We start from the raw sequence: 24,111 nt of genomic DNA on the forward strand, positions 1-24,111 counted from the left end.
AGAGCGCAGGATCCAGACCTCCAGGGGCATGGCTGACCCTGGGAGAGACGAGGAACACAGTGTGGCCAAGGCAAGCCTTGGAGGACAGCTGTGCTGGGAAACGCTGATGAGCAATGTCTCACCTCTGGAAGGGAGCTGGGCCTTGTGTGAGGGGCTGCTGCCTGTGGGAGACATGAACATGCTGTGAGTTTATGGAGCTCTTTGTTGGGACAATCGCAAATGCTGAGGAGATGCTGAGCTCATGTCTTGCTTCCTTGAGCACAGGGTGATCATTAACAACCGAGCTCATGTAAATCAACAGACATAGGGTAGTAAAAGTGTGAGGGAGAGCTTGGAGCAGTAGTGGCACAGGCCAGGGCCTACTGATATCCCCAACCCTTGCTTTTTTTACATGGGCACTGCAGAGCCCCATGTCTCAGCAGAGCTGCTACTGCAGGTACAGGGGAAAACCTGAGAACAGTTTTACGTCCAGGGTCTCCTGTGGAGTAGGGGGAACACTCCCGAGGGCTAATCACACCTGAGCCATGCCCTGTATGATGAAGCACACAGCTCCAGCTTCTGCACTGTCCACATCCCACTAGCCCCACAGCCCTGATGAAGGGTGGTGTCTCACCTGGCACAGACAGGGTCCAAGGAGCACTGAAAGGAGAGCACCCAAACTGACTGAGGACTGGCCATGAGGACACGGAGCATTCCCTTCATTCCCAGGGAAGTCTGTGGTCTATCAGAGCCTGGATCAGAGATATCACCTCATCAGCTGACAATATTGCAGACAGCTGTGGAGGAAGCTGCGTCGTCTAGTCTGAGGGGAATGAAGAAAGCTTTCAAGGCCTTGGGACGGTTGGTGAAAGAGTCTGTAGTAAAAGTCCCTTTCTCTTCCCTCCATCCATTCTGGGGTGGTGACATTGTATAGAATAGAAGGATCTGGTCCATAAATGCTTGGCTCCGTGACCTGTGCTACAGGCCCAATTTTGGGTTATTTGGTAATGGCTGGTGTTATAAGACACCAGGCCTGAGAGGAATACTTGGGAAAGGTTTATCTCACAGGGTCCGGAGTGTTCTGGGACAGCAATTAGGAGGGCTCATTTGGAGAGCTTCAAGTTACATCCGCAGGGGGATGGGGTTGTAGCAGGGCTTGTACTGGTGGGACAGTGCCCCCACAGACATGAAGACCAGGAGGCCTCCCACCCCTCATGGGGTGAAATCAGCATCCTCAGCTCCTTCCCTGAAGTGTCTGGACACCAATGAGTGTGGCATGGGGAATAAGCAGGAGGAGTTAGAAATCTGTGTTTGGTCAGAAGACTGAGGTCTGGTGGCAGTTACAGAGACATGGTGGGACAGCTCACATGGCTGGAATGTGGTCATGGATGGCTATGTCCTGCTCAGAAAGACAGGCCAGCAAGGTGAGGTGGTGGAACTGCTCTTCAAGTCAGAGAGCAACTCCATTGTATTGAGTACTGTTCAGGGGCAGATGAGGAGCGAGTTGAGAGTCTGTGGGTGAGAATTAAGGGGCAGGCTGGCATGGGGGATACTGTTGTAGGTGTGTGTTACAGGCAACCAGAGCAGGATGCGTAAACTGAAGAGGCCTTCTACTGGCATCTGAGTGCAGCCTCACAACCAAATCCATGGTTATCGTGGGGGATTTGGCTAGGTCTCCTTGATCTTGTTGTCACTAACAAGGAGGGGCTGGTTGACATGGTGAATCACAAAATCACAAATTTTAGGGGTGAAAGGGACCTCAAGAGATCATTGGGTCCAACTCCCCTGCCAATGCAGCTTGCCTAGAGCAGGTTGCCCAGGTAGCCGTCCAGACAGGACTTGAATATCTCCAGAGAAGGAGAGTCCACAAGCTCTCTGGGCAGCATGTTCCAGTGCTTTGTCACCCTCACTGTGAAGAACTTCTTTCGCGTGTTGGTGCGGAGCTTCCAGTGCTCCATTTTTTGACCATTGCCCCTTCTTCTATCCCCAGAAAAAATGAAAAGGGGTTTGCCAAATCCCACTGCCTCCCACACTTAAAGTATTTGTATACATCGATAAGGTCTCCTCTCATTCCTCTCTTCTCAAGGCTGAAGTTTGAGGCCAGTCTTGGTTGCAGAGACCATGAGATGGTGCAGTTCAGGACCTCATGTGTCAGGAACAGAATAGCAAGCAGAATCACAACCCTGGACTTCAGTAGGGACAACTTTGGCCTTTTCAAGCAATTGCTAGGGGAAATCCCATGGAACAACCGAAAGGGCTTCTACAAATACTTTGCAGATAAAAGTTACACTGGAGGCAATGGAGGCCCTCTGATGAAAGAGGTGGGTGCCCTGGCGTGGTTTAACCTGGCTGGCAGCTAAACACAACACAGCCGTTAACTCACCCTCCCCACTCGTGCTCCAGGATGTGAGAGCGAAACGGGAAAGTGAAGCCTGTGAGTTGAGATAAAGACAGTTTATTCAGACAGGCAAATAATAATAACAACAATGTGAAAAGTGTTCATCTGATTCGTCTCAATATGGAAAAATGCTAGGGCCGCATGGTATGATGAATGGGACCTTCTGTCTTACATACCCTTGTGTAACCACAAGTCTAAGAAAAACCGAGTGGTTAATGTCTATAGTTCTTGTATCTTGCAAAGGAATGCTCCAGCAATTCGTGTCAATAGAGAGCTTGAAGGGAAATGAATTTGTAGGCTGTCCCTACAAATGGGTGGGTGTGGAAAGGATAGAAATGGATTTTGAACAGACTGCAGATGTTTTCTAGACTGATGGCGAGCTGCAAAGCTATGAGCCAAGTCTGTCAATAGGAAAAGATGAAGGAGGCCTTTGTAGGAAGAACACTGCCCTTGAGATACATGTAAAAACAGCAAGAGTTGCGGTGTGCGAGAGGACAGAAATAACAGCGGGGGCTCAAAAAAAGCAGCGGATGTAAAAAGGGCGGAGGCATGGCCCTGCTGATGACAGCAATGCTTGGTGTGGCCAAGGCTCATGCGGCCACAGAAAGCCCACAGGACAGCTCCCGGCTGCACTGCAAGCATCTGTCCCACCATCCCCAGCTCAGAGCAAAGCAGATACCTGAAGCAGACGCTGCTCCCCAAAAGCATCACCCCAGAAGATGCTGGGGCAGGTGCCATGGGCAAGGCTGTCTCCTTCTGGCCCTGCCGTCCTGCTGCTGGCTCTCTGTAAGTTGGGGCACTGCTGGGCGTGGGGGCTGAGGGCTGGAGGTCTGCTGCTGTGGGCAGGACAGGCCCATGATGGGCACAGGGGAGGATGGGGACAGCGTGTGTGGGGCAGGTGTGCAGCACTGTGGGGCAGAGTGTGTTTTGGGAAGGCAGGATGGGGATGGCTTCCTCCAATTATAAAACACATCTGAGCAAGGGGCACACTTCTCCAGCACCATAAATTGTTTGGAGTGTTGCTCTCAGACTCTAGGACTGCTGAGGTCTTTACAGAGCTATGGGACTTACTTGGAACAAGGAATCCACGCAAAATAGGATTGGAAGTGGCATTGTTTGAGGGGGTATTGAAGAGGTACAGCATGAGAACATGCAGGTGTGATGATGCCTGCTTAGCAGTGAGGATGTGGGCAGGGGCATCAGGATGAGTCAGGACACTGCTCCTCTCAGCAAATCCCTCTCTGCCCATTGGTACAGGTGGCAGCATGACCTCCCAGGACATGTGCAGCTTCCCAGGTACTCGTGAGTCCTTCCCTCCCAGAGCCAGGGCACTTGGAAGCCCAACCACTGTGAGCTCTGCCCTATGGCAGCCCTTCACTGCTGTGTCTCCTCCAGGGGATCTCCTGGCTCCTGCTCTCCAAATGAACTCAACTTCTGCTCAGCCAGGTACGACAGATGTGCTCCAGTGTATTCTCCATGTGGTGTCACGTGTAAGACAAGTCATTTTCTGCAAGGATGGGATGGAGGTGTACAGTCTGAAAGCCCAGCAAGGGCAGCTGAGATACTCCGTGGTCCTGAACATCACGTCAAGGAGCGCAGGAAGATATACATGTGGGTACCAGGAGAGGAATGAGATGAAATACATGAGGAGCTCTGCCCTCAGTGCTGGCCGCATCCTGAATGTCCCTGGTGAGTCATGGCCCTAGGCTGGAGGGGTGAGAAGGGACGGAGGCACTTGCTACCCCAAGGCTGTGCTGAGGCTGGAGCTGTGTGCTGCAGCAGGCTCTGGGGTGGTTCCCCCACGGGAGTGTTCCCTCTCCTCCAAGACAGCCCCTAGAGAGAGAGAGTTGTTCTCAAGGGGTCCTCCTGTCCCTGCAGCAGAACCTCTGCTGAAGATATGGAACATGGGTCATGCTTCAACATCTGCCCTGTGCATTGATGAGCCTATGGCAGGAGAAATGTGGAGATTGTCATGATCTGGGCAGTTACCTATGTGTGAGGAAGAAGTCTATATTTATGGCTCTGAAAATGGGTCTGGAGCTCTAGGGTGAGAACAAGGAGATACTGGATTTCTTAGGTTTTGGAGACCTCTACGTGGAACAACAAACCAGCTGAAAGGGACATGGTATTGACCAAGGGAGAAGACCACAGGGGTGCTGGATTGAGATGCAGGGGTGACAAAGTGCCTGACAGGCAAGGACACAGGAGTGAGGACATGGCAAGGACCAAGAAGCAGGGATATGGGCACAAGCATGTGGGTGCCCCAGCTCTCACTCCCTCTAAAAAAAACCCTCTGTGCCCCAAGGTGCAGCTGCTGGCGTGAGCACCCAGAGCATCTGCAGCTCCCCAGGTGAGGTTGAGCGTGGGGATGGGTGACTGAAGAGAGGTGTGTGTGGGGTGGTGATGGCAAGGGAGAGGGAATTTGTTCTCTGGGCGAGAGCTCTTGGGAAGGAATCACTTCCCTGCATGGAACACAAAGCATTTTGTGCCCAGTTCTGGGATTCCCTGTTCAGGAGGGGCATAGAACTACTGGAGAGAGTCCAGAGGAGGGCTGCAAAATGATCAGCGGACCAGAGCGTAGAGAACTGAGCCTGTTTAGCCTGGAAGAGAGGAGACTGAGGGTGAGACCTCATCCATGTCTATAAATATCTGAGTGGAGGGTGTTGAGAGGATGGAGCTGGTCTCTTTTCGGTTGTGTCCAGGGAAAGGGCGAGAGGCAATGGGCTCAAACTGAAGCACAGAAAGTTCCATCTGAATATGAGGGGCATTTCTTTACTGGGAGGGTGACAGAGCACTGGAACAGGCTGCCCAGAGATGCTGTGGAGTCTCCTCTAGAGATATTCCAAATCCACCTGGATGCCATCCTGTGCAGTGTGTTCTAGCTGATCCTGCTCAGCAGAAGGTTGCACCAGAATCACAGAAAGATGAGAGTGGTGGTGCCATATTAAATCGGCAGGCACACCTTGGCCAAGCTATACTTAACCACTCATGAGGTAATTTAGACAGCAGATCCATGGGAGCTCATGTTGGCACAACAGCCGCGGGCACTTTTATGCCTTCCGTGGGGATGGTGCTGGCTGTCGATGGGGGGATGTGGCCATGGGGCTGAGGCTCATTCTGGGAAGGATCTATGTGCACTGTAGACACTAAACCTGTACCTTTGTCCTGCCAGGCAATGTGGCCAGCACCCCAGAAAGGCCATCATCCCCAGGTGAGTGATTCCCTCCTGCACCACCGGGACCTCCAGGTCCCGCTGTCCCTGCAGCACTACCTCTGCTGCAGACATGGGGCTGTGCAGGGCCCATGCACAGAGAAGAAGTGCTGGGGATGTGGATGGATGCTGAGTCAAGCCAGGGATGCTCCAAGGTCTGCCCTGTACATTGATGAGCCTATGGCAGGGCAAGTAGATTAATTGTCATGAGCTGAGCCGTAATGTACATGTGAGCAAAGGGACAATATTTCTGGAACTAAAAGTGTAGCTGGAGCCATATTGTGAAAGGAGTGATATTAGAGTGCTCAGGGATCCAGGGACCTCTCCCTGGAAAAACAAACCAACCAAAAATGGTTAGGGATGGACACAGGGCAGAACACCTCTACTGCAGACCTGGGGTGTTGCAGGGCCCATGCATAAAAAACATGGGCTCGGGATGTCAATGGACCCCGGGCTGTGCCACTACTGCTCCAAGCTTTCCCTCTAAACTTTATGAACCTATGAAAATGAATTTACACAAGCTCGGTTGTTCATTTTGGCCATTTGCTCCAGGAAGCAATACAAGAGATCAGGGTCTGCTCAGCAGCTGGGATTGTCCCAGCAAAGAGCTCCATAAACTCAAAGAGTGTTCATGTCTCCCACAGGTAGCAGCCCCTCACACAAGGCCCAGCTCCCTTCCAGAGGTGAGACATTGCTCATCAGCCCTTCCCAGCACAGCTGTCCTCCAAGGCTTGCCTTGGCCACACTGTGTTCCTCGTCTCTCCCAGGGTCAGCCATGCCCCTGGAGGTCTGGATCCTGCGCTCTGCCCTCAGCCTGCTCCTGCTGCTGTCTGCCCCCATCATCACCCTCCTCCTGGAGAGATGCAGCCACAGTGCCAACGAGGCCAGGCAGCCTGGAGACGTCCCTGTCGCCATGGTGCTCTGATGTCCCCCTGGACTCCATGCTGTCCCCAGCCTGCTCCCCCATGCTCAGAGCATGACCCACAACGTGGCCAGGCTCCCGCTGCCATTGGGTTCAAGGCAGCTGGGGCAGCATGCCCAAGGGAAAAGCGACTGCTCTCTCCCCCATCAAGGATTGTCACTGCATCGTGCACCCTTCTGGCTGTGTTCAACCCCAACACCCACGTGGCTTTGCCCCCTGTCCACAGAATCACATCTCCATCGCGGGATCCTCCTCTACATACCAGAATGGGTTGGTGTCACGGCTGCACCCCCAGGCAGCCATGCTCTGCAGCTCCTGCATCACTCCAGCACCTCCCTGTGCCCAACGTGCCGACCGCAATGGGCACATCCCCAGATAGTTATGGTGCCCTGTATGGAGGCACCTTGGTGGGTATTGGTCCTGTGGGAGGCGAGTTATAAAGGATTGGTTCAGAATGCACCAGCTGATGTTGCTGCTCTGTATTTGAAGGGAAGACAGTGAGCAGAGATGGGAGAGCTCCTCTTTGACTGCAGTGTGGGGCCATGTGTCTTGCAAGGGAGCTCCTGTTCTCTGTGCCCTGCCACCCAGGAGTTCCCCTACCTGCTGACATTGCCCTGGCAGATGTGTCATGGAAAACTGCCTGAGATCTGAGAATTGCTGACACCATGTAGAGGTCCACGGGGTGGCCATGCCTGGCACTCTGCACCTCATGCCCACAAATCCCTATGCTGGATCTTCTGTCTCTCAATGCGCCATCCCCAGGAGACAACCCTGAGCAGGGACATTGTGCATGGGGGCATCCAGCTGTGGGGCAGGTGAGGATGGGGTCTCAGCATGGCTGGCCCCCACACCCACAGACCATCCCCAGCATTGCACTATAGAGTTTTAGCCATCCCACACCAATACCAAGAAGGAGCCAAGGTGTCCCTTCTCTGCAGCTCCCAGTGCTGACATCTGGGGCCTTGGTGTGCAGTGGGGGACTCTGGGATAAGATGGGTTCAGGCAGGAGAGGAGCTGCTCAGCTGGGAGGCACGAGGATGCAGGACTGCACGGAGGGAATATGGGATAGGAAAATGGGTTCAAAATTCAGCAAGAGCTGCTTGGAGGCAGAGCTGGAGGGGATGTGGGTTTCAGGCTCCTTCCTGCAAGCACAGTCCCTCACCTCCCATGCCTTCATCAAAGCACTTGTCCCACAGCTTCCTTCAGGCCCATGCATGCATGCTTCACAGCACAAGCCTCCAGGATACTCTTCCTCAAAGGGAATATACAGATTTGAGTGGACGGAGCTACTCCCTCTTTCTCATACAGCCTCCAACCCTCCCTGGTGAGCGAATCGCACGGTGGTGTCAGCTGCAAACTTTCTGAGGGTAGCTCTTGTTCCTAACAGTTGCAGCCTTTTTGCCTTCTTTGTGGTTGATTTAGCACTGCTATAGATGTGACTGGAGTGTCCCTGTGAATGGCCTATGAGGACTGTTTTATCAACACGTCAAGTGTCAATAAAGAGCTATTTGTATTTGTATGTTCTTTCTTTGAGGTCTCTGATGTCTGGGGGTTTCAGAACAACTGCTAACAAGTAGTAACTGTTCTGGCTTCTGAATGGGACACTATGCAAGCCCCTGATATCTGGCCAGGTGGCCAGGAGATTAAAGAGAAGAAAGAAAGAAGCTGAAGGACGGCTAGAAGACAAAACTTGCAGGGGTACACTGTGTAAACTTTCATTATAATCATATTTTGAATTCTGAGCCATTGATAGCAGTGGAGGACTTGTTAGTGTTAGGTCAGAGGTTGGACTCAATGATCTTGAGGTCTCTTCCAACCTAGAAGTTCTGTGATTCTGTGATTCTGTAATTTGGATCCCTGGAGTACACTACCAGTTAGCAGCCTTCAGCTAATGTGGTGCAATTGCCTAAAGTAACTAGGAAAATAAAACTAACATTCATGTTTTAAAGAAAATGTACAGCATTGAAGAGGCTTTCAGGGTTAGGCGTAGCTGCATTACCTAAGCGTTCCTTAGGCTTCCAACCTTAGATGCTATCACATGGGGGGAACCTGGTGTGCAGGTTCTAAGGGACAGTACGGAGCATAGAGTGGGGTGGAGACACCGCGGCTAGGCTCTGTGAACATGTAGGGACTCGATTCTTCTTGTGCACACCGAGATCGACAAGCTACACTTTTTACTACCCTGAGAGAAGGACCTGTCATGTTTTGACAAATGCTGTACCCTAGTGTACTTTTCCTCATTATAATATCATTATAATACCAAAACACGCCTCCATCCCAAAAGCTACCTGCCTCCAATGTGCGACCACCCCTCTCTGAGCATGCACTCTGAGTTTCTTGGAGCCTATTACTTTAAACGGAGATGGGATAACTTTTCACCAATCATAACTAAGATATGCTTGACTAGAGTCACTCAAGCTCCACTTACAAGATAGAAAATAATATAAATTGGCCTAAGAGAGAGGGGATGGTGGGGAAGATACCACTGTCAGGGGAGATACCACCCCGAGGGAATACACCATCCTGAGGACCTCCTGACTCCTGGGATCAGTTGATGGGCTGAGCTTCTCTTCTACCCTCTCCCCCATTGGGAGGCCTTTGGGTGAGATTTGAAATCTTGGTTATTCTGTGTGTCTCCGCTGAAACTTTGAAATCTCTATAGAGTCTTTGTGCCTTTTAACGCACTTCCAGGTTGCACACCTGTGTCACCTACATGTATGTCACCTGTGTATTTCATGCATGCTAGCTTGTTTTTGCAGACAGTAACTATGGCTGGCAATCCAAAGAACCTGTGTTCCTGTTGCTGTAATAAATCACACTTGAATGCATTGTTCCTACCCATGATAGTGTGAAATGTGTTCATCTGATTCGTGTCAATATGGAACAATCCTCGGGCCACATGATATGATGAAATGTGACCTTCTGTCTTTCATACCCCTGTATAACCCAAGTCTAAGAAAAACAGGATGGTTAATGCATATAGTTCTTGTATCTTGCAAAGGAATATTCCAGCAATTCGTGTCCATGGGGGATAAGAGAACTAATGAATATCAGAATAACTGCTAAATATTATGATTATTGCGTGGGACACTATGCAAGTCTCTGATATCTGGCCAAGAGATTAAGGAGAAGAGGAAAGCTGAAGGATGACTCAGAGACAAAGCTTGCAGGGGACGCTGCACACATCTCTCACATCCAGCCTAGTTGGACAAAGGAGAAGGACAAGTAAAAAAACTGGGAGGAAGACTATGAGCCTTCAGCAGGAGAGACCCCCAGAGAGACCACCGGAGATTGATATGCATGAGCCAGCTGTAGGGTTCGGATTCCGGGACATAATTATAATAACCCTGCATTTTCTAGAAGTGGTAATGAATATGTAGGAGCCTAGGAGCATAAAAATCAGAAGCCTGATATCACTTGTGTGCGTCTTGGTGGAGCAGAGACTCCCGGCGCACCCAGCACTGTTTGCTTACCTCTATCTATTTAATAAGTTGTAAATTTTGTAATCCTATTTGGTACTTAGCCATTTATTACAATAATTTTCAATAAACACAACTAGAATAAGGGTGGTTATAGGTTTTTGGTGAATCCCTGACCATGGTAGTTCAGTGCTCTGAATCCAACCAGGCGCCTAATGGTTAATGAGGTATTGGTGAATCTGTGATTGGGATATTTCAGTACCATGAATCCGACTGGATTCATAACGGTTAATCAGCTACACCGCTTAACACGACACCAGACCACCTGGTTCTGCGTGGGCTCCTCTCCACGGGCTGCAGCTCCGGCCTGAGGCCTGCTCCTGTGGGGCCTCTAAATGGGCCACAGCCACCTGCTCCACCAAGGGCTCCTCCATGGGCTGCAGCGTTGAGATCTGCTCCATGTGGGACCCATGGGTGCAGAGGGACAGCCTGCTCCACCAGGGGCCTCTCCACAGGCCGCAGGGGAACTTGTGCTGCATGCCTGGAGCACCTCCGGCCCTCCTGCTGCACTGACCTTGGTGCCTGCTGGGCTGGTTCTCATTCTTCCCTCTGCCACCTGTAGTTGTGCAGCAGGTTTTCTTCCCTCCTGAAATATGCTCTCACAGAGGTACAATCCACATCAATTTTTGGCTGGTCTTTGGCCTGCAGCAAGTACACCTGCAATGGACGGTGCCAGGGGTGCAAACACAGCCCTGCCATTTGCCATGGAGTAATGCAGATGGCTGTAGAACAAGGTGAAGCTCCTGAGCACCTGCAGTGCATTGATGGCAGCCTCACATGGGGCAGCAAAGCAGAGGAATTCTTGAGAAAGCGACGTAAATCATCTAAATTCTTGAAGGCTCATTTTGCCATTGGCCAGAGTAAGGTCAAGGGAATGGCCCAGGAAATGTGAAACTTGGGTGTAAAATTGCAAGGTGGATGTTGCTATATCCCAGTGGGTGAGGTCAGTGAGGTAACAACTGTGTGCCCACCAGCTAACAAGAAAGAACTACAACTTTTCCTACGCCTTGTGGGTTTCTGGAGAAGGTATAGTGCAGGTTGTAGTGAGCTTCTGAGCCCTCCCTATCGAGTACTGTGACAGAGCACTTTGAAGTCTCTTTGGGGTCTGTTATAGACCGCCGAACCAGGATGAAGAGACGCATGAGGAGTTCTACGGGCAGCTGACAGAAGTTGCGAAACTGTCGGCGCTTGTTCACGTGGGGGACGTCAGCTTCCCTGACATATCCTGGAAGCACAACACAGCCCAGAGAAAGCAGTCTAGGAGGTTTCTGGAGAGTGTGGAAGATAACTTCCTGACACAGCTGGTTAGTTAGCCTACCAGGGGTGGCACCCCACTAGTCCTTCTCTTCACAAACAGAGAAGGACTGGTGGAGGATGTGATTATCGGGAGCTGTCTTGGGCAGAGTGACCACGAAATGCTGGAGTTCCCTCTTCTTGACGAGGCCAGGAAGGGGACCAGTAAAAATGCTGTATTGGACTTCCGGAGGGCTGACTTTGTGCTGCTCAGGACACTGGTTGGTAGAGTCCCTTGGGAGGTGGTTCTGAAGGGCAGAGGAGTCCAGGAAGGCTGGGCACTCTTCAAGAGGGAAATCTTAATGGCGCAGGAACAGTCTGGCCCCATGTACCCAAAGACGAGCCAGCGAGGAAGTAGACCAGCCTGGCTGAACAGAGAATTGTGGCTTGAGCTTAGGAGAAAAAAGAGGGTTTATAATCTTTGGAAAAGAGGGCAGGCCACTAGGGAGGACTATAAGGATGTTGCAAAGCTGTGCAGGGACAAAATTAGAAAAGCCAAAGCTCATCTGGAGCTCAATCTGGCTACTGCCGTTAAAGATAACAAAAAAGGTTTTTATAAATACATCAACACAAAAAGGAGGACTAAGGAGAATCTCCAGCCTTTACTGGATGCGGGGGGAAACTTAGTTACAAGAGATGAGGAAAAGGTGGAGGTGCTTAATGCCTTCTTCACCTCAGTCTTTAGCGGCAATACCAATTGTTCTCTGGATACCCAGTACCCTGAGCTGGTGGAAGGGGATGGGGAGCAGGATGTGGCCCTCTCTATCCACAAAGAAATGGTTGGTGACCCGGTACGGCACTTGGATGTGCACAAGTCAATGGGGCCAGATGAGATCCACCCGAGGGTACTGAGAGAACCGGCGGAGGACCTGGCCAAGCCTCTTACCATCATTTATCAGCAGTCCTGGCTATCAGAGTAGCTCCCAGTTGACTGGCGGCTAGCAAACATGACGCCCATCTACAAGAAGGGCTGGAGGGTAGGCCCAGTGAACTATAGGCCTGTTAGTTTGACCTCAGTGCCAGGGAAGCTCATGGAGCAGATTATCTTGAGCATCATCACATGGCACTTACAGTGCAACCACGTGATCAGGCCCAGTCAGCATGGGTTTCTGAAAGGAAGGTCCTGCTTGGTTAACCTGATCTCCTTCTATGACAAAGTGACACACTTGGTGGATGAGGGAAAGGCTGTGGATGTGGTCTACCTTGACTTCAGTAAGGCTTTTGACACTATTCCCCACAACATTCTCCTCAAGAAACTGGCTTCTCATGGCTTGGACTGGCGCACGCTTCATTGGGTTAGAAATTGGATGAATAGCTGGGCCCAAAGAGTTGTGGTGAATGGAGTCAAATCCAGTTGGAGGCCGGTCACTAGTGGCATCCCCCAGGGCTCAGTACTGGGGCCAGTCCTCTTTAATATCTTTATAGATGATCTGGATGAGGGGATTGAGTGCACCCTCAGCAAGTTTGCTTTCCTCATGGCAAACCAGCTGCCTGCAGACAGGAGGACGAAGCCGATGGCCACCACTGCCAGCAGCATGGTTTTGGGGAGGGTGTGCGGGAGCCAGGCATGTAGAGTTGGGGGACAGAGGGTGTGAGGGTAGCGGGGTGTGATGGGGAGAAGAAGGGAGCAGGACGTGCCTGAAATGCTCCTGCCTGGTAAAGCTCCAACTTCTCCCCATGCCATGGGGACGGCAGCACAGCACGCCCTCTCCCCAGGCTACGGTTTCTGAGGGTGCAGGAGGGAATCACTCACCTGGGGGTGGTGGAGTTGCTGGGGAACTCACCACATTGCCTGGCAGGACAAAAGGACAGGCTTAGTGTATACAGTGCACCCAGATCGTTCCCAGAATGAGCCTCAGCCCCATGGCCACATCCCCCCACCGACAGCCAGCACCATCTCCAGGGAAGGCATAAAAGTGCCCGTGGCTGTTGTGCCAACATGGGCCCCCATGGATCTGCTGTCTAAATTCCCTAGTGAGTGGTTAACTATAGCTTGGCCAAGGTGTGCCTGCCGATTAAGTATGGCACCGCCACTCTCATCTCTCTGTGATTCTGGGGGCTAGAGGATCCCACAATCACAGAATGGCCAACGTTGGAAGGGGCCTCTGAAAGCCATGGAGTCCAGCCTTCTGCTGAGCAGGATCAGCTAGGGCAAACTGCACAGGATGGCATCCAGGTGGATTTGGAGACTCCACAGCGTCTCCGGGCAGCCTGTTCAAGTGCTCTCTCATGCTCCCAGTAAAGAAATGCCCCTCATATTCAGATGGAACTTTCTGTGCTTCAATTTGAGACCACTGTCTCTTGCCCTTTCCCTGGACACAATCAAAAAGAGACCAGCTCCATTCTCTCAACACCCTCCCCTCAGTCTCCTCTTTTCCAAGCTAAACAGGCTCAATTCTCTTGTCTCCAGACCTCTGATCATCCTTGCAGCCCTCCTCTGGACTCTCTCCATCAGTTCTATGCCCCTCTTGTACTGGGGACCACAGAATTGCAACAAAATGCTTTGTGTTCCATGCAGGGAAACGATTCCTTCCCAGGAGATCTCAACCAGAGAACCAATTCCCTCTCCCTTGCCATCACCACCCCACACACACCTCTCTTCAGTCACCCATCCCCACACTCAACCTCATATAGGGAACTGAAGATGTCCTGGGTGGTCACGCCAGCACATGCACCTTGGGGCACAGAGGGTTTTGTTTAGAGGGAGTGAGAGCTGGGACACCCACGCGCTTGTGCCCATGTCCCTGCTGCTGGGTCCTTGCCATGTCCTCACTGCTGTGTCCTTGCCCAGCGCATAACAGTCATCCCACTTGCCCTGCCATAGGCTCATCAATGCACAGGGCAGACCTTGGAGCATCCCTGGCTCATCCAGCATTCATCCACATTTCCATCCCTTGCTCTCTCTGCCTGCGCTCTGCACAGCCCCATCTCTGCAGCAGAGGTGGTGCTGCAGGGACACGGGAATCCCTTGAGAGCAGTTTTTTCTCATGGCTGTCTCTGAGGAGAGGGAACACTCCCATGGGGGAACCACCCCAGAGCCTGCTGCAGCACACAGCTCCAGCCTCAGCACAGCCATGTGGTGGCAAGTGCCTCCGTCCCTTCTCACCCCTCCAGCCTAGGGCCATGACTCACCAGGGACATCCAGGATTTGGCCAGCACTGAGGGCAGAGCTCCTCCTCTGTTTCATCTCATTCCACTCCTGGTACCCACAGGTATATCTTCCTGCGCTTCTTGACGTAATGTTTAGGACCATGGAGTAGCTCAGCTGCCCTTGATGGGCTTTCTGGCTATATGCCTCCATCCCATCCTTGCAGAATATGATTTTTCTTACAGGTGACACCACAGGGAGAATACACTGGAGCACAACTGTGGTACCTGGCTGAGCAGAAGTTGAGTTCATTTGGAGAGCAGGAGCTCGGAGATCCCCTGCAGGAGACACAGCAGTGAAGGGCTGCCATAGGGCAGAGCTCACAGTGGTTGGGCTTCCAAGTGCCCTGGCTCTGGGAGGGAAGGACTCATGAGTACCTGGGGAGCTGCAGATGTCCTGGGAGGTCATGCTGCCACCTGTAACAAAAAGCAGAGAGGGATTTGCTGAGAGGGGCAGTGTCCAGGCTCTTCCTGATGCCCCTGCCCACATCCTCACTGCTAAGCAGGCATCATCACACCTGCATGTTCTCATGCTGTTCCTCTTCAATATCCCCTCAAAGAATATCACTTCCAATCCCATTTTGTGTGGATTTCTTATTCCAGGTAAGTCCCATAGCTCTGTAAAGAACTCAGCAGTCCTAGAGAATCAGAGCAACACTCCAGACAATTTATTGTGCTGGAGAAGTGTGCCCCTTGCTCAGAAGTGTTTTATACTTGGAGGAAGCCATCCCCATCCTGTTTTCCCCAGAGCAACGATGCCCCACAATGCTGCACACCTGACCCACACACGCTGTCCCCATCCTCCCCTCTGCCCTCCACTGGCCTGTCCTGCTCCCAGAAATACTCCTCCAGCCCTCAGCCCCCACTCCCAGCAATGCTCCAACTCACAGAATACCAGCAGCAGGATGGCAGAGCCAGAAGGAGACAGCCTTGCCCATGGCGCCTGCCACAGCATCTTTTGGGGTGCTGCTTTTGGGGAGCACCGCTTCAGGTTTCTCCTTTGCTCAGAGATGGGAACGGTGGGGCAGAGGCTTGCGGTTCACCTGGGAGCTGTGCTGTTAGCTTTCTGTGGCCACCTGAGCCTGGCCCACAGACAGAGGCTCTCATCAGTGGGGGCCTTGCCTAAGAACCTGCTACATCCACTGCTTTGGTTGAGCCCCCACTGTTTTTTCTCTCCTCTCACACACTGCAGCACACCCTAGTTTTACTTGTATCTCAGGGGCAACAATGTCCCTGTAAAGAGCTCCTGCCCCTTGTGCCCACTCGAATTTGCTCTCTTCTGAACACGTCACTCTGCTTCTCTTCAATGTCAAGACAAATGATGGCATCAGGGGATTCCTGCACCAAGGCCAAAGTGACTTCAGAGCTCTGGGGCAGCTGCCAAGGCTGTGGGCAGAATTCTCCTTCATCCTGTTGGTGAATGAGCTTATGAAGAACTCTCAGGAAGTCTCAGCTAGGGCCGTACTGCTGTCAGCACAGCAGTGTGGGAGCCATCTGCACCCACACTTTGACCCTCATGCGACCACACAACATCCAGGAAAGGCAGAGGCTTCATCCTGAAGGCACCTGAGCTCCCCCACGCTGCTCTCTCAATTCCCTTCCTGAAGAAAGGCGCTGAGCCAAGGGAAGCAGAGCAGTGGCAGCACATCCCTTGGGCATGCTGCCCCAGTTGCCTCGAGACCAACGGCAGCGGGAGTCTGACAAATGTGTGGGGGTCATGCTCTGAGCATGGGGGAGCAGGCTGGGGACAGCATGGAGCCCAGGGGGACATCAGAGCACCATGGCGACAGGGACGCCTCCAGGCTGCCTGGCCTTGTGGGCACTGTGTCTGCATCTCTCCAGGAGGAGGGTGATGATGGGGGCAGACAGCAGCAGGAGCAGGCTAAGGGCAGAGCGCAGGATCCAGACCTCCAGGGGCATGGCTGAACATGGGAGAGAGGAGGAACACAGTGTGGCCAAGGCAAGCCTTGGAGGACGGCTGTGCTGGGAAGGGCTGATGAGCAATGTCTCACCTCTGGAAGGGAGCTGGGCCTTGTGTGAGAGGCTGCTGCCTGTGGGAGACATGACCATGCTGTTATTTTCTGGAGCTCTGTGCTGGGACAATCCCAGCTGCTGAGCAGACCCTGAGCTCATGTCTTGCTTCCATGTGTACATGGTGAGCATTAACAACTGAGCTCATGTAAGACAGAGGTTAGTAAAAGTGTGAGGGAGAGCTTGGAGCAGTAGTGGCACAGGCCAGGGCCTACTGATATCCCCAACTCTTGATTTTTTTACATGGGCACTGCAGAGCCCCATGTCTCAGCAGAGGTGCTACTGCAGCTACAGGGGAACTCCTGAGGCAGTTTTCCATCCAGGGTCTCCTGTGGAGTTGGGGGAACACTCCTGAGGGGGAATCACACCTGAGCCATGCCCTGTATGATGAAGCACACAGCTCCAGCTTCTGCACTGTCCACATCCCACTGCCCCCACAGCCCTGATGAAGGGTCGTGTCTCACCTGGCACAGACAGGGTCCAAAGAGCACTGAAAGGAGGTGGCTCTTTTTACTGGCTGCTCTGGGCTTCACTGGCTGCTCTTGGCTTGGACTGGTGCACGCTACGTTGGGTTAGAAACTGGCTGGATAGCCGGGCCCAAAGAGCTGTGGTGAATGGAGTCAAGTCCAGTTGGAGGCCAGTCACTAGTGGCGTCCCCCAGGGCTCGGTGCTAGGGCTGGTCCTCTTTAATATCTTCATCAATGATCTGGACGAGGGCATTGAGTGCACCCTCAGTAAGTTCGCAGTTGACACCAAGCTATGCGCATGTGTCGATCTGCTCGAGGGTAGGAAAGCTCTGCAGGAGGATCTGGATAGGCTGGACCAATGGGCTGAGGTCAACTGCATGAAGTTCAACAAGGCCAAGTGCCGGGTCCTCCACCTGGGGCGCAATAACCCCAAGCAGAGCTACAGGCTGGGAGATGAGTGGTTGGAGAGCTGCCAGGCAGAGAAGGACCTGGGAGTGATGGTGGACAGTCGGCTGAATATGAGCCAGCAGTGTGCTCAGGTGGCCAAGAAGGCCAACGGCATCCTGGCTTGTATCAGAAACAGTGTGACCAGCAGGGCTAGGGAGGTGATCGTCCCCCTGTACTCAGCTCTGGTGAAGCCCACCTCGGGTACTGTGTTCAGTTTTGGGCCCCTTGCTACAAGGACATCGAGGTGCTTGAGCGGGTCCAGAGAAGGGCGATGAAGCTGGTGAGTGGCCTGGAGAACAAGTCCTACGATGAGCGGCTGAAGGAGCTGGGCTTGTTCAGCCTGCTGAAGAGGAGGCTCAGGGGTGACCTTATCGCTCTCTACAGATACCTTAAAGGAGGCTGTAGTGAGGTGGGGATTGGCCTGTTCTCCCACGTGCCTGGTGACAGGACGAGGGGGAATGGGCTTAAGTTGCGCCAGGAGAGTTTTAGGTTAGATGTTAGGAAGAACTTCTTTACTGAAAGGGTTGTTAGGCACTGGAACAGGCTGCCCAGGGAGGTGGTGGAGTCACCATCCCAGGAAGTCTTCAAAAGACATTTAGATGTAGAGCTTAGGGATATGGTTTAGTGGGGACTGTTAGTGTTAGGTTAGAGGTTGGACTCGATGATCTCGAGGTCTCTTCCAACCTAGAAATTCTGTGATTCTGTGATTCTGTGAGAACACCCAAACTGACTGAGGACTGGCCATGAGGACACGGAGCATTCCCTTCATTCCCAGGGAAGTCTGTGGTCTATCAGAGCCTGGATCAGAGATATCACCAGGACACTCATCAGCCTGCTGTGCCTCACATACTACTATCTACTGACGATATTGCAGACAGCTGTGGAGGAAGCTGTGTCCTGTAGTCTGAGGGGAATGAAGAAAGACTTCAATGCCTTGGGACGGTTGGTGAAAGAGTCTGGAGCACAAGTCCCGTTCTCTTCCCTCCATCTATTCTGGGGTGGTGACATTGGATGGAATAGAAGGATCTGGTCCATAAATGCTTGGCTCCCTGACCTGTGCTACAGGCCCAGCTTTGGGTTATTTGGTAATGGCTGGTGTTATAAGACAGCAGGCCTGAGAGAAATACTTGGGAAAGGTTTATCTCACAGGGTCCAGAGTGTTCTGGGACAGCAGTTAGCAGGGCACTTTTTGAGAGCTTCAAGCTATATCCGCAGAAAAATGGGCTTGTAGCAGGGCTTGTCGCAGTGGGTCAGTGCCCCCGCAGAGATGTTCATGTGATTCGTGTCAATATGGAACAATGCTAGGGCCGCATGGTATGATGAATGTGACCTTCTGTCTTACATACACTTAAATAACCACAAGTCTAAGAAAAACAGAGTGGTTAATGTATAGAGTTCTTTTATATTGCAAAGGACCGGTCCAGCAATTCGTGTCAATAGAGAGCTAGAAGGGAAAGCTTTTAGGCTTTTCCTTGAAGTCTCTAATACGCCGGGTGGGGGGGGGGGGGGGGGGGGAGGGGGTGTAGAATAACTGCTAACTATTATGGCTGTTGCATGGGACACTATGCACGTCTCTGATACCTGCCCAGGAGATTAAGGAGAAGGGGAAAGCTGAAGGACAACTAAAAGACAAAGCTTGCAGGGGATGCTGCACAAGTCTCTGACATCCGGCCAAGTTGGACAAAGGAGAAGGACAAGAGGGAGGAAGACTAGGAGCCTTCAGCATGACAGACCCCCAGATTGACCTCCGGAGACTGATACGCATGCTCCAGTGGGAGGGTTTGGATTCTGGAAACTAATTATAATAACCCTGTTTTTTCAGAAGTAGTAATGAATATGTATTAGCCTAGAGCATAAAAATCATCTGCTTGATGTAACTGGTGTGTGTCTTGGTGGAGCAGAGACTGCCGGCGCACCCAGCGCTCTTTGCTTACCTCTATTCCTTTAATAAGTTGTAAACTCTGATTATAGTCCTATTTTGAAGACTGAGCCATTTATTACAACAATAATAATAACAATAGTGGTGATAATAGTACCACTGGCTGGCAGAGGGGCTCAGGCTGCACAGCATTGCACAAGCAACAAGAGTACAGGGGCTGAACATCGGCAGGGGATGCAGCAGTGGAAGGGACAGAAATGTATTTGGGAGAAGCTGTACATGCTTCCTAGCTTAATGGAGAGCTGCAAAACTACGAGACAAATCTGGCAAAGGGAAAAGGGACAGGAGGCCATGTAGGAAGAATACTGCCCTTGAGATACAGATAAAAACAGCAAGAGTTGCGGTGTGTGAGAGGACAGAAATAACAGTGGGGGCTCAAAAGAAGCAGCGGATGTAGCAGGGGCTGAGACAGGTTACTCTTTGATGAGAGCCTTTGGCTGTGGGCAAGGCTCAGGCGGCCACTGCAAGCCCACAGGGCAGCTCCCTGCTGCACTGCAAGCCTCTGTCCCACCATCCCCAGCTCACAGCAAAGCAGACACTTGAAGCAGACGCTGCTCCCCAAAAGCAGCGCACCAAAAGATGCTGGGGCAGGCACCATGGGCAAGGCTGTCTCCTTCTGGTCCTGCCGTCCTGCTGCTGGCACTCTGTGAGTTGGGGCATTGCTGGGTGTGGGGGCTGAGGTCTGGAGGGCTGCTGCTGGGGGCAGGACAGGCCAGTGGTGGGCACAGGAGATGATAGGGGCAGTGTGTGGGGCAGGTGTGCATCACTGTGGAGCAGACTTTGTTTGGGGGAAAACAGGAGGCTATGACCTCTCTAAGCAAAGCTCTCTCTGCCCCATGCTGCAGGTACTGGAGTGACCACCCAGGACATCTGCAGCTCTCCAGGATTTCGGGAGCATGGAGGTGGGTCACGAAAATGATCATGTCCTGGGGAAAGTGATGGGAAGAGAAAGGGGTTTATTCCCTCTCAGTTCCCCCTGGGAAGCCCCAGGAGAGCAGATTTTTCCAGCCTTGGCATGCAGTTGGTTTTGCCACCTGGCCATCACTACTGCTTGCCTGGGGAATCCCTGTGCCTTCTCTCCAGGTAACAGCCAGGCTCCAGTCCTGTACCTCAACGCTTCCAGTGCCCAGGAGGGGGAAATAGTGTTGCTTCGATGTACCATTGATGAGCAGTTTCCTGCTACGCGAGTTGTCTTCTGCAAGAATGGGCTGGAGGAGTTCAGCCTGAAAGCCCAGCAGGGCAAGGTCATCTACACTATGGACCTGAACATCACCTCCAGAAGTGCTGGGACGTACAAGTGTGGGTACCAGCAAAAGAACAAGGAAAACTGGGTGAGGAACTCTGCTCTCAGTGCTCCCCAGACCTTGTCTGTGGCAGGTGAGACACGGCCCCATGGCGGTGAGGGTAGAAGGTTTCAGAAAACTGCTGGGGCTGGTGCTGTGTGCTGCAGCAGGCAGGGCATGGCTCTGGGGTGGTTCCCCCTCGGGAGTGTTCCCTCTCCTCAGAGGCAGCCCCTACAGAGAGAAAGCTGCTCTCAAGGGCTGTCCCCATCCCTGCAGCACCACCTCGGCTGAGGCATGGGGCTGTGCAGTGCCCATGCAGAGAGAGCAAGAGCTAGGGATGTTGATCGACCCTGGTTTGAGCCTGGGATGTTCCAAGATCTGTCCTGTACGTTGATGAGCCTATGGCAGGGGAAGTGCTGTGATTGTCATGAGGCAGGCTATAGCCTGTACATCAGCAACAGTGTGGGATGGTTCCAGAAGGGAGAGCACAGTGGTGCTGGTTTGAGACACAGAAAGGTGCCTGCTCAGCAAGAACAAAGAGGAAGAAAAAGGACTTGGGTGTGGAGGTGTGCCAGGTCTTGGCCCCACTAAGAAAAACCCCTTTTGCCTCAAGGTGCAGGTGCTGGTGAGACCACCACTGATATCCACAGCTCCACAGGTGAGGACGAGCATGAGGGTGTTCCGGTTACATGGGCATGTCCTGCTCCCTGCCTCTCCTCATCACACCCCGCTGCCTTCACACCCTCTGTCCCCCAGCTCCACATGCCCGGATCCTGCACACCCTCCCCACAGGCACGGTGCTGGCAGTGGCGGCCGTCGGCCTCGTCCTCCTGGCTGCAGGCAGCTGGTTTGCCATCAGGAAAGGTGAGGAGTGGGGAAAAAAGGGGGGAAAGGCTGAGGCGTTGGTGGTCCAGCTGCGGGGCTGGTGCAGTGGGAAAGTCGGAGGGGGGAACCGGTGGATGTACGGCTGGGGCAGACGGTGCCTGGGGGTTATGGCTGTGGGAAGCCCAGCTGGGGAGGCTGCTGAGGGAGCTGGGGAGCTTCAGCCTTCATCCCCCAGCCCCGAGGTGGGAGCCAGGGCTGGGCAGCACCTTGGCCTGTGCACCTCAGCCCCTGTTTTTCTTGCAGGTGCCTGCAGAGGGAGATGCTCAAGGTGAGCACCAAGTGTTGCTGGCTGTGTGGTATGGGGGAGGGAGTTGGGGCATGACGGGGCCCTGGGGTGTTCTTTGGCCAGGGGCAGCGTTCTCTGTTTGTGTGTGGCTGCATTCCCTGTGCTGGAGGCAGGGAGAATGGAGCTTGTTATTTGCTGCACTCCAGTTCACCACATGAAGTAGGAAAGCTCGACCCAAGTGCGTTTCTCATGTGGCAACCTCACCACAAACGTACACCCTAGAGCCATTCCATTCCTCTGCAGGCAGCAGCACGTTGACAGACCACAGACCGAAGACACCAACTATGGTGACATCCAGTGTGAGTACTACCTCCTCCCCTGGGGGAAGCCACATGCTCCTCTCCACATGAGAATCCTCTGTAAGTCCCCATGGAATCCTACAACTTCATTTCCCACTGGGACATACAAAATCCCTGCTCGTTCATCAAGGGACAGGTTTCTCTCCAGCACCTCACATTCTGCTTCTTCCTTGCATGAACATTGCGTGTGGGCTGCTGGCTGCACAAGGGACATGGCAGTATCCCAGTGCTCATAGGGACAAAGCCCATTTGCCTGGGGGGGTCCTTCCACAGCTGCTGCAGCCCCAGGCTTCAATTCCCCTGCTTCAGCCTCTGCTTTTGTCATTTCTTCAGTTTTCCTACAAAGCGATTTCTGTTTTCTTGTGGTTGAAAAGACACGGCAGCGATAAAAGATCTGGCTCTCTTTCCTTGTTTTTCAGGGGAAAACATTTTATAATTTTCTTTGATACCACAGAGAGCAGGCAAGGGAGGATGTTGTGATTGGGTGACAGGCTATAAATATATCCCCACCCTATTTGCACCTCGCTCAAGTTGCAGCATGACCTTGTTTACCCACGCTTGCACAAAGCAGCTCACAAGGTGTGCTGGCTGTGCAAAGAGAGGAGATGCCACAGAAAGCTGGAAATACACCAAAACCTCAGCATCTCTGCTCCACTGCTGCTTAATGCTCATCCCAGAGCAGGGTGATAGGAGGGGAAATGTGGTCAGGTGTTGAGAGCTGACCACAGGCAGCTGCTGCCCAAGGTCAGTGTGAGTTTCAGCTCTCCACCAACAGGCAGCAAGGACTCATCAAGTGTTTTTTCCCACAGACTCCACCATCGCCCACGTTCGACGGGACAGGGTGAGTCATGGCACAGCTGTGCACAGCTCCTTTCTGCACTCCTGCAGCCTGGTGCCCGCACATTTTGCAAGACTCACAGTCAGCTGCTGAAGTAACAGGGTTTCTTTTCTCCCTAAAGCCTCGTCCCATGCAGCACATGAGAAACACCACGACATATGCCACGGTGACCTGCACCCAGATCCGATAGCATTGCCACAGGGCAAGTGCACAGGAGCCTTGCCCACAGCTGCCTTTGCTTTCCTGCAGAGGGCTCCTGAAGCCATAACGTGGGGCTGGGGGTTGCACTTTGGTCTTCTTTGGGGTTTGTTATCACAGGGAAGGGTTGTGAGTGTCTAGCCAAGACGATACCTCCATCTACAATACATTAATACTTCCAAAATATATGAGCTATACCAAATCTTACTGTGAGTGTATTGATTTTTTCTCAACAAAAGAAAACCTCTCGCTGTGCTCAGTGGATGACATGTAAACCTAAATTGCATTATAATGTCATGGGGGTGTTATTCTACCCACCCACGGAGATGCCCATTTGGACCTACATGGACAGATATCACTGCAGGGATGTCCTCGCATGTGTGTGTCAATCAGTGTGTGCACTGCAGATGTGGTTTTGCTTTAATGACAAATAAACGTCTCTGACTTTGTGTTCCTGATGGCACCACCGTCTCATGCAGCCACACATGGAATAGAACGGAACAGACAGACAGACACTGAGGCACAAAGGGGTGGTAGTGTCGATCTGAAGGGATGTAAAGAGCTTTGCAGACAGACCTTGCCGAGAAGAATTACACCAGATCCTTCCTGTTTGGGATGGCTTTATTCACAGCTCACAGATCAGCACGGTGTTCCCCAGTGCTCTCTGCCTCTCTCAGAGAACCAGCAGCATCGCCTCTCCCTTGCTCAGCTTTTAGCATGCAGTGGGTGTTGAGAGCTTTTGAATTGAGAGTGCTGCAAAACACAAGGGAGAACAAGGAGTGGCCTTGCTCTCACAGTGCCCACCATGGGGAAATGCTGGGAGCATGGAAGGAGGGGGATTCTGCCAGAGCACAGCCACGCAAAGCTCCCAGGCTCCTGCCATCGGATGCACTTCTGGCTTCCATTTGCTCTCCAAAAGCCTGCCCTCTTGCAGCCATCACATGCACGCTCAGCCTGCAAGGCTGGGCTTGGGCTGAACTTACCTTCACTCTGCCCATCTCATCCATGT

The 24,111-nt window shown here is 52.6% G+C and overlaps 1 protein-coding gene across 7 annotated transcripts in view; it reads left to right on the forward strand.

Annotated features, from left to right (window-relative positions):
• Positions 1–2,952: 2,952 nt before the first annotated feature.
• The window catches only part of LOC137846117 (uncharacterized), a 153,127-nt gene continuing 131,968 nt past the window's right edge, over positions 2,953–24,111 (forward strand). For 2 of the 7 annotated variants that reach the window (XR_011090391.1, XR_011090392.1), the window contains exons 1-2: positions 2,953–3,163; positions 3,635–4,066. Coding sequence is in view for 5 of the 7 variants with exons in the window: in XM_068663820.1 (XP_068519921.1) it covers positions 3,097–3,163; positions 3,635–4,066; positions 4,683–4,727; positions 5,550–5,588; positions 6,233–6,513 (864 nt within the window). In the remaining 2 variants the exon portion in view is untranslated. Of the gene's footprint in view, positions 3,164–3,634; positions 4,067–4,682; positions 4,728–5,549; positions 5,589–6,232; positions 8,030–24,111 lie in introns of those variants that run through there. The other 5 variants (XM_068663822.1, XM_068663823.1, XM_068663820.1 and 2 more) reach the window with 5 other exon arrangements.

This window comes from Anas acuta, chromosome 30 (assembly GCF_963932015.1).
Source record: "Anas acuta chromosome 30, bAnaAcu1.1, whole genome shotgun sequence".
NCBI classification, from domain to species: domain Eukaryota; kingdom Metazoa; phylum Chordata; class Aves; order Anseriformes; family Anatidae; genus Anas; species Anas acuta.